This window comes from Phycodurus eques, chromosome 20, assembly GCF_024500275.1.
Source record: "Phycodurus eques isolate BA_2022a chromosome 20, UOR_Pequ_1.1, whole genome shotgun sequence".
Lineage (NCBI taxonomy): Eukaryota > Metazoa > Chordata > Actinopteri > Syngnathiformes > Syngnathidae > Phycodurus > Phycodurus eques.
In genome coordinates, this window is record NC_084544.1 from 6,188,722 (window position 1) to 6,199,368 (window position 10,647).

Consider the following 10,647-nt stretch of genomic DNA (forward strand, 5'->3'; position numbering starts at 1 on the left):
ACAAGCTCACGACATTGCGCACGTGCACTTCCGGTTCGGGAGTTTAAACGCAAACGTCAACTTTGATCCTTCTGTTCCCATACGTTGCTATCTTGACACGTTTGTCATACGTTATGTAGTAATTCAAAGCAATTACTTTGATATATTTTAAGTTTTTTTAATCACCTGTTGAATTCGTAAATTTGCTCTTTTACACATAAATTAACTGTCTCAGATCTTCAATTTTTTTGAGTGGCAAGATCTATAAATCTTGCATTGTCGATCTAATGCAATGCAAATATTCCAGATTGTATTTTTTATGCATTTTTAATTATATTTTAGCTTTTACCATATCAATAAACAACCACAAAAAAATCATTTCTTTGAGAGCAAACTTAAAAATTCAGCAGGGGATCAAATTATGATTTCCCCCCTCTTCACTGACACGTGTTACTTCTTTTGTATACTGTACTGTATATGAACTTAATTGGAAAATCATCTGAGCAGGTTTGCTCAGTTTTTTGCCAAATACATTTTAGACCTACCACTTGTACCCCAGGCCTCCATTTTGTCTTGCACTTTGTCAAGATGCCTGTGCGCCCCACTTTGAAAGCTTTTTTTTTAAATTGTGTTAAAGTGTGGTCAGGGAAAAAAAACTACTACGTAGAAAAAAAAGGTGGTTACTACAAATACAACTGCTTATGTGTAGCAAAGACTTTGCCTCCCCCGTGTGGAGACAACATGAACAACAGAATTTAAAAGCCCTCTTTGCTCTTTCTTTTGAACTCTAAATCCGAATAGCTGTTTTTGCAAAAGCCAGACATGGCAATATTTTTTTCATAAATGCAAACCAAACATCTATGCATTTAATTTGTATACAGGTTGTCCTCTTGTGGGTCACGCGTGACCTGGAGCCTATCAATTGCAGGGTACATATAGACACACAACCACTCAGTTTCTATGGACAATTTAGTCTTCAATTAGCATAATATATATGTTTTTGGAATGTGGAAGGGAATCCTGTGTATCAAGGTTCGAATCCTAAACCTCACGCACACATGCTGCCCTGAAAGCCAAACAGTTCCTCTTCAATATGTGGCTATTTGCAAACAAAATGAAAGAAGTATCAAAGTTAGTCAAGCAAAACATTTTATTGTTGTAGCAAAATGTCACTTTTCATAACTCTTTACCGTGACACATTTCAGCCTTGTCTCTGCTTATGTCTCGGATTGGTCTTGCAGAAGACAAACAAGCGGCCCCTTCGTCGCACGAAGAAACAGTCTTTGCAGCGTCTTCTCAGGGCAGACTTTGTTTTCATCCCATCAGCGGGCTGGATGCAGGGAAGATGCCGACATTGTCCCAGCAACGACGGTCCGCACGCAGCAGGCTGGATGCCGCTGACGCTGGCTGATAACGGAAGGCGAGGTGCTGCGCTGAGGCTGTACAGACATCGGTAGGAAGCAACTGCGGGTAAATAGTTCCAAGTTAACCGATTCATCTGGGCCACCTGCCGGGTGAAGGATACAGCCAGGTGCTGCAAGAAGTGAGAGGCCATTCGGTCAAGACCTAAAGTAATGAGAAGGAACAGCCCAAAAAAAAAAAAGATGAAAAGGATTTCCATATTATAACACAATAAACTATTTATATAGGCAATTTTAAACAAATTTCAGTGGAGCTGTATAACACATTGCCTGCGAATGGCGAAAAATCTGAGTGATCGACAACCCTAATTTTACAGCCTGATGGAAAGAGCACAAAAAACGCATCTATAGTGGTGCATTGACTTACGAGTTTAACCTGCTCCATGAGCAAGCTCGTAACACAATACACTTAAATCTAAAATCATATTTACCGATTTAACTAAATGGAAATGTCATGGCAGTCATCTCTCCCACCTCCGCATTGGGCTCGTGTTCACGCCTTGGCCACCAGGAGGCAGTATAACACAGACAGACTGACGAAGCTGCAGAAATATGTTGTATTCCGAGGTGGATGCATGTATTGCTGCACCATATGTGATCAATTCAAAACGTCAATGCTATTCGTTGAACACCTCCCTGCCATAAATACAAACAAATAAAAGACAAGCACGGCGGAAACTGATCTTAACTGTCTTTTTGAGCGGCGTGAGGAGTCACGACGTAATCTATCATTGTGCTCTGTTCGTAACCTCGAAGCAGTTCCGCCCTAAATCAGAGGCCGTTTTTAATGCAGTTGTACCCAATGAAGTCGCCGATAATAATCATTTTAGTCTACGACTCGCTTGCGGTATTTCAACGCCATAAATCAGCTATATTATCATTTCTCCGTGGGGTACTATCAAATCAAATAACAAGGAAATACCTTAAAGTCGCTCGTCGATAATTTAAACAGGGTGAGCGGCCCTCGAATTTGGGTTTTGATCGTCACGACACAACCGCGATGCAGGGTCAAATCAGTATACAGCTATTTCCGGTTATGCGTTAACTTACTTTTGTCCTGAGTTTTGTCTCGCAGCTAGTTTACTCGTCAATTAATAGTTTAAAACGAAATTATAACAATTTGTTATGGATGTTATCCCCCATAAAATCCAAATATATTGCAAATTAAACTATGTGATTGTGAAATACGTTTTGTTTGAAGCCGAGCTATATACCTGTAAGACAAAATTCGGAGCTTTAACATCTCAGTCATATACCGCAAAGCAGTCTGGGAAGGCAACTCGCTGCAAACATGGCGGCCGCTGTCACTAGAGTCTTGTCCTTCAGTAAAAATCTTAAGGTGTTTGTTTCTCCTTTGAGGCTTTCTGCTGTGCCTGCACACCGTTACAGCGTGGAGGTTTCCACCACTGGTGAGCGCATCACACACACTGGACAGGTACGTTTACTCGAGACTAGTTTTATTGTGTATGTCATCTTGAGAAGATAGCAAGAATTTGTGCGTTGACTGCGCCATTGGTTATCAAACGACATCCACCTTTCCCAAATTGTTGTAGGTTAATGCATTTGTTTTGTTGGTAGGTTTTTGATGCAAAAGACCCAAGGAGGGCCAGATTTGTTGGCAGACAGAAAGAGGTAAGAGTCCTACTTGGCGAGTAATAGAATATTCTAATCCAAAGCTTATGAAATGCAAACAACTATGCAATCAAGATGAAAGTATAGTCTCTGGGAAAAGTGTCAGATATTTATAAAAAAAAAAAAGAATTTTAATGGTAGAAATGTCTTTAGGTGACTAATAACTGGGGCATCAAGTTAGTGGCTGAGGAGGGTGTGACTGACGTCGAGGCCCATGTGGTGTCCTGTGATGGTGGCGGTGGAGCACTCGGTCACCCAAAAGTCTACATCAACTTGGTAAGAAACTGCACTACTGTGAACAGTTAAAGATTTTTTGTTGTCAATGTCCTTTTTATTTTAATTATTTTTTTTTAAATTGTGATTCATATCTATGTACCATCAGTCAAAACGTTTTGTTGAAATCTTTCACTCTGAATATCCTAAATATGATGATGATATAAGATTATCTGTGCATTAAAACCAGATGAATGTCTGCTTTCTCTACATTTACCTACTGGCCATTATTGACATCACCAAATATGGTGCTAACTCTTGTCGTTTTATGATGAACACAAGGGAAGTGTGAGCGTGGGCTTCAACCATTTCTCTGAATAAATTACACAACTTTTATTAATGGCCCTGGAAGAAAATTTTCTTTTAAAATAACCGCAGAGGATAATGGAACAGATCGATGTGAGTATTCGTACCAGAGAGTCTGGTCCTGTATTTTTCCATTCAGGTCTACGGTGGGATGCACAAACTAATTTGCATTGGTCCATTGAGCTAGCTACACGGTTATCACTTTTTTAATAGTTATCTGCGTTTACATGTTGTTGGTAACATTAAATGTATCGTAATAGTGTCAAACACGGGGCTCCATAGCAAATTCAACCATCCAAACCATAAAGCTACTAATTATCATTTTGGATCTCTTTCCAGGATAAAGATACTAAAGTGGGCACGTGTGGCTACTGTGGATTACAGTTCAAGCAGAAGCATCATCACTGAATCCATCCCTGTCCCTTTGCTTCACTGTATAACTTGCAATATTGGTTAATAAATTATAATCTACGTACCAGACGGTGTGTTTGTTCTCTTGAAGCCTGGCAATATGGAAATCCATTCAAGCATTTACTCCATCGCCTTGATATCCAGTTTAGAAGTCAATATACTCGTACGCTGTTTTTCCTCTTTAGTAAAGACAATTCAGCGCACTCGTAGAACCACTATTGTACAAATGTTTTTTTTTTTTAATTATTTTTATTTTTTCCCACGACTGTATGACGTTTCCTGTTCGCTGTTAGACAAGTTTATGTTACTAGTGAGATCAAATGACAAATGGACATTTTGGTGATACGAGTCGTGTCCAGGAGGCTTCTAATATGTGACGCAGGTCTACCAGTTGGGCCTAGTACTATTACATTACATTATAGCGTAGTAGTTTACTCATAAGGTTTAATTGTGTACTAAAAGTCGCACCAGTGGGCAAAAAAAATACATATATATAAATATATATATATATATATATATATATATATATATATATATATGTTACCACTACGAAAGTTGTTTTACTAGTTCAACAAAGTACCAGGTTTTTTTTTTTCCCCGGGCATATACACACAGGAGGACCACTTTTGAGTGCTATTTAGCTCGCATTCTTGTTGGTTCTATATGGGAGCAACCATTATCCAATGGTTCTATATAGCATCAACTGTTTTTTGAATATGAATCTTAATGTTATCTAAAGAACGCTGTGATACCATGGGTGCTATCTAGAACAATTACCTTTCAAAAGAACCGCTCATGAATCCCCAAAGGGCCACAGTGGCGTACAATGCTGCTATAAAGAACCGGGTTGCTGGTTAAAACATTTCTAAGAATAATCCATTTACTATAGTTGACCACAAGGTGTCAGCATTGTATGATTTGTGTGTTTCTAAACGCAGTTCTGTGCGCCAGTTTCTCAACCTTGATCGAGCCAAGGCACTCATTTTACATTCTAAAAATCTCACCGCACACCACCGAACAAAATGTCTCCGAAAGTAAATGATGCTCTTGTCTTAATTTGCTCACAAATTTGGTGTGAAATCACGGCCTGTTGTTGTACTAGTATGAAGCCATGCGTCTACTTCTGTAATATGAACGGCAACAGGTGGATACACAGGTTTATTTTGCCTTCTGCCATCTAATGGAAAAACATTGTTCTGCCTGTTCCTCTATGGCACTGGCATAGATAAATGAACAAAGATATATTTGTAATTAATAATATAATTTTTCCCAACAAAGTGAAGTGGATCATTTCCATCAGTACATCTAATGAGTTCTCACATAGTTTTGCCACAGTACCCTTGTTAGGAATCACTGCTGTGCAGTATATCAGATTAAAGGAATTCTGGTGGTTCTCATTTATATATTTGGGACATTTTATTCTATGTATAACTTAATTTGGTAGAACAGTGTTCAACTCTGATTTCCTGATCGTAAGAAGCTCTGAAAGACCCTTTTGGGTTCTTAACTTGCCCTCTCAACAATCTGCACTGCTCCGTTCCAACTGCAGGACATCAGGGACGGGAGATGAGACACGGCAGTGCGGAACAATGCATGTTTGAAGAAGATCATATATATATTTCATCGAGCTTATTCTCCACAGGCCTCTGCATGCCAAATTGGCCCACACTTGCACTCCAGACAGCACTAGTCTGCCTCTGTCCCCAGTGATGCAGCTGGTGGAACTGCATTTTCCACACCATAGAGCTCAGGTTGGGGGGGGAAAGAGTAGTCGGGCTGATATAATTGGCCCTGGTGACTTGTGGAAGTGAGGCTTCTGCTTGTAGTTAACCTCATCTATAGTCAGACGGCTGTGGCTGAGTGAAGGCGTGGGGAGAGGTGCATTGTTAAAAATGAAGCAGGGAAGCTGGGTCCGTGTCAGAGTTGACTCCTTGGCGTCGTCAGAGGTGGCGCTTGGTTGAGTTTTAGGCAATGCCAGAGGCAAAATCTTCAGATGAAACTGAGCATATGAACCACGCTGAATGAAAAAACACTAACTTTTCAGCAGGATTTTAACTTTTGAATTATTTAATCTTCCTAAATCTTCCACAGCATAGCTAGGACATTATTTAACATCACGTCTGTCAAGTATCCTCTCATAAGTGGTCCTCGGTCACCTGCACTATCTTGCTGCGTGGGATCATAATGTGAACTCAATGCGCATCATAGATCATGAACAAAAATGCCAGAGAGTTCCTTAACAAAAACAATCCTTCACTCTGTGCAAAACATCGTCCTCATTGCTGTAATTGCCCCATTAAAATATTTCCCCTTGAAGATGTGTCATTTTACAAACCCCTAGGCTCATTATGGAGCTGCCTGCAGCCAATTATCTGAACCTCCTGTCTGGTGACCAAAAAAAAATACAAAAATCTGGGTCTTTAGGCAGATCTAGGAGCAGCTCGACCCCCTCATATCCATGCTCATCGTACAAGGCTGCAAACAAAAAACTGACCTTTGGTCATTGTCTTGGGGCGACTCGGCTGAGCTCCGCTTTGGAGTCAGGTGACAGAGCATCTGACCTTTTAGCGTGGAAATAATGACTTGTTCTAGTGCCAGGAGCTCGAAGGGTTACAGCAGGGTGCAAGACACTTCTGGCGACATGTGACAGTTTTTGGAGGATGGAGTTTGCACTCGGCACTTTGATAGTCCTGGAAAACCAAAGTGTGTGTGTGTGTGAGAGAGAGACAAGACACAAGAGACTAGCGCTGTGTATAAGTATGCCAGCCTGTGCATGTGCAGAAGGGAAATAAGTGTCAGACAGAAGGTGCGGAAAAGAGTCATTTGAACTTGTCAATATGTTACAGTGATGAAATGATGTGGTGAAGAAACTGGGTCATAGCATATTGACAACAGCAATTATCTGCAATGGTGCCACGACTTATGAGTGCCCCGACTTCATAATATTTCAACATACAAAACATCACTCGGCCGATTTGTTTGTATTTGTGTTTTTTTTTTTTTTGCCTTGACTTGCAAGCTTCGGGCTCTCCACTGCTCCAGTGAACAGTGAAATGGGCGGGGGGGGGGGGGGAATGATACAGTTAAGGTAGTGGAACTTCACTAACTAATCGTCTTACAACTGTGATTCCTGGCATTCTCGCTCAAGAAAGTTCACTTGCACTTTCTGTCACACAGCATAAACGTAGGTCAAATATTTTAGGTGTATTTGATTTCACCTGTCAATTAACCCTCAGTAAGGCTCCCAAGAAATTGAAACGGGAAGGTGATTTTGTGATTAAGAAATCCTGGAAAGTATGTCCGGCCTCTGCTGAGCTGTGATGAGGTAAGCCCTCGTCAGCTCCAGCTAAATGCAGGAGAGCAAGAGCGCGCTCGTGGAGCGCTTCAAGACACTCTCTAGGGAGGCCACGCCATTTAAAGGCACGGCATATTAAGGAACTACACTGTGTAGTTTTGGCTTAATTATACTTCATGAATCCAGTTTAGTTTTTTTAAAAGATATATTCTCTTTTACTATGTTATTATATTCTCCGTATTATTATAATACGGTGCTATTTTGCTTTATTTAAAAACAAACCAAGAAAAACGTGGTGGGTTTTGGGGGGGTCTGGAACAGATTAATGACATATCCATTCATTTCAATGAGTAAAGTTGATTTGAGATACCAGTGATTAGTGATAGCTGTAGCTCAGTGCGGGTATGGTCTATATATGGTCTATATACGTGCGTCATCATGGAATGAAAAAAAAAAAAACAGGTAAGTTAAGACATCACTGTATTTTAAATCGAGCCTTCATAGAATCATGTTAGCCAAAAAAAAAAAGTCATTTTCATTTGCCTCTGTGTCATTGCCATCTTAATACACTGAGGAGAGTTGGTGTGAGCCAGACAAGTAAACAGTGGCTCGAACATTCCCCGACCTGTACAGCAACTCACTGTGGCTTAATCATATTTTATGGCCCAGGGAGCAAAGCTTCGTGTCAGGTTGACTGCTGAGTGGCTCGCTTGTGTTTCCACAGAATACATAGGCGAGGTGACGGCTGCCAGGAGGATGGAGAGGTTAGAGGAGGTAAAGAGGAAGAGGAGAAGCTGCATAGATGATTCCGGGAGGAGGTGTGAAAGGTCAGTACAGTAAATCACAATGTGCGAGTGATGACAGGAGATTTCACAAGTAAATAAAACCCAACTTTGCATCCTTGGTGAATGGTTTGCATCCTAAAAACGAGGCTATGTCCAACTAGAATGACTTTTATGGTCGCTCTTTTCAAAATGTGATTTTCTGTAACAGTAAGGTAAGTACAGGGACTTAAAATTATTTAGCTACTAACTATCCACAGCCCACCTTATATATATATATATATATATATATATATATATATATATTTATTTTTTTTTGATATTTTGATCAAAACAAACTGAAAATGGCACTCGCTACGTATTTTAACTCGATGTGCCGTCAGATTGATTTTTAATGGCCTTAAGTAAATAGAGAAAAACAGTCTTATCCTCAAGAGAAAAGTTTCTCCTCCAAGTGTAGAGTGAAGGCAAGTGTGCACTCAGCTCTTAACCCCGCTCAGAAGAGGGTCAAACTCTTATCTGGCAGCCATGTGATATCCTTCATGACTCCACTTCTTCTGCTTCTTCTTTGAAAGTCTTCTTTTGAATTCTTCTTTTGAATTGTATTATTCCGATCAGTATGCGATGTATATAAGGTGCGAGAAAAAGCACAAATTACAACCTTTGTGTCACACTTTACAAGGCTTTGTCAGTGAGTTGAGGAAAGGAAACTTCACAAAAAATAAGAAGTCAGATGTCATTATTTATCATCTTAAGTCTTATTTATTTATGAAGCAGAAAGAGAATGAAATTCTCGGATGAATTCGTCCTGAATTATTTAATGTGAAATGGTTAATTCCATACAAAGCCTGGGAAGATCCCTCCTCTGTTCTGATAAATACTTTATCACTGCTCCTAAATCGAAAACAGGAGAACAATGGGGGTGGGGGGTTGGGGGGGGGGGACACTGTTTCTTGTTGTGCTGTGTTTTAAAAACCACTAGTTTAAGTGTTTTGAGTGCTAAACTTGACAGTTTTTTTTCTCTCCACAATATTTTAACCAGATGGAACTGCATTACAATACACCATTTAATACCAATTATGCCATCCGTATTGCATTGTTTATTTCTATCATGTCTAATTGTTTGTAGCGTGAAGTCACTGAAGTGGAAACACACCCCGCCAACAAGCGCGCCGAGCGGCACTCGCTTAAAATTACTTAAGTTTTATGAGGGATTCTACTGGCAGACTGTTGTCTCGAATTCCCAGGATGCCAAAGTCAAAAGATGCCTAATGAAAGGGGACGCATGGCTGATTGCAGCTATATCTGGAGCGCGGCTGGAAGTGGCATCGATTTAACAATTTAGCAGCACCCTCCTCTGTGTGTTTCCATTAGTCACGGCTGAATACAGTCCACTTCCCCCATTTCACTCCCTTGAATCCCCCCCCCCACACACACACACATAAACATACACACACATCCCTGGCCACGGAGCTATAGACCACCTTGTTTTAGACTATTTAGAAAATTTAGGAACGATACGGGTAAACTAAGGGCACGTGTAGCAGTATTCGCCTTTTATTCTTGTGACTCAGTGTGTGTGTGTGTGTGATGGTGAAAGTGCAAGTGAACAATAATGTACAATTTGCATTGCATTTAAATGGGGTCATAAGCATCTCAGTTGCTAGAACTGAATAAAAACGTGGATTGACGTTGATGGATTTCGGCTAAAATACCGAACACACTGATCCCATTACTAATCCAAATCTTGGCAAAGTGGGTCTTAAAAGATTTTTTTCTCATTCATTTATTTTCCGTGAATTAGCTTGTTAACTCCAAGAAAGTTGTGTAATGTATATAAATTTTATTAGAAGGCCCCTCAAATGTAGCCAAGTTAAGTAACTTCCATCCATCCATTTTCTGTTGCGCTTATCCTCACTCGGGTCGCGGGTGAGCTGGTGCCTTTCGCAGCTGACTTTGGGCGAAAGGTGGGGTACACCCTCGATTGGTTGCCGGCGAATCACAGGTTAAGTAACTTTCTGTTACTTATCCAAAGCCAAGGAGGTCGTCAATAAAGGGTTTGTATTTGCGGGGTTTCTTTAACTCTATTATACATGTATGTAATACATTACATCTCCAATTATCATTAATGTCTGCAGGATATTTTACTCCAGTACGTGAAACGTGATGTTTTGGGCACAGTTTACCTAAAATGTCATTTGCCTTTCCTCGCGCAGACTGTGCAACAAAGTGGTTTTCGAGGACTTCCACTATTTTGGCGTAAGAAGGTAACAGAAAGGACTGTTACTGTTGGAGAACAGTAAGATTTTCTTTAGTTGATTCGTGATGGACAAAGATTTTCCTTCTTTGAAAACATGTTGCACCTTCCAAGAAAATACTTTGTGTCGATGAAGACCTTTTCAGGATTCATGTTTTACAGTGAATCACTGGCAAATATTTAAGTTGGAGTAAGTGGTTTTAATAATCTCACGGCATTTAGGATATTGTGATAAGAATATGTGTCAAACTTTTATTTATGAACAATATCAACAAATGGCAACGATAGACT

At 40.1% G+C, this 10,647-nt stretch overlaps 1 protein-coding gene across 1 annotated transcript; it reads left to right on the top strand.

Moving 5' to 3' along the window:
• The first annotated feature begins 2,678 nt into the window (after positions 1 to 2,678).
• On the top strand, positions 2,679 to 4,086 carry ndufs6 (NADH:ubiquinone oxidoreductase subunit S6). Its single transcript, XM_061665034.1, has 4 exons — positions 2,679 to 2,835; positions 2,979 to 3,032; positions 3,186 to 3,308; positions 3,951 to 4,086. The coding sequence occupies exons 1-4, from the start codon at positions 2,692 to 2,694 to the stop codon at positions 4,017 to 4,019; spliced, it is 390 nt and encodes a 129-aa protein (XP_061521018.1). The 5' UTR covers positions 2,679 to 2,691; the 3' UTR covers positions 4,020 to 4,086.
• The last annotated feature ends 6,561 nt before the right edge of the window (positions 4,087 to 10,647 follow it).

Excerpts from the sequence above, each read along its gene's own strand:
- ndufs6 (XM_061665034.1), top strand. The coding sequence starts at position 2,692 with ATGGCGGCCGCTGTCACTAGAGTCTTGTCCTTCAGTAAAAATCTTAAG. Across the intron at positions 2,836-2,978 it reads GCATCACACACACTGGACAG|GTTTTTGATGCAAAAGACCC; the intron begins GTACGTTTACTC and ends TTTTGTTGGTAG. Across the intron at positions 3,033-3,185 it reads TTGTTGGCAGACAGAAAGAG|GTGACTAATAACTGGGGCAT; the intron begins GTAAGAGTCCTA and ends AAATGTCTTTAG.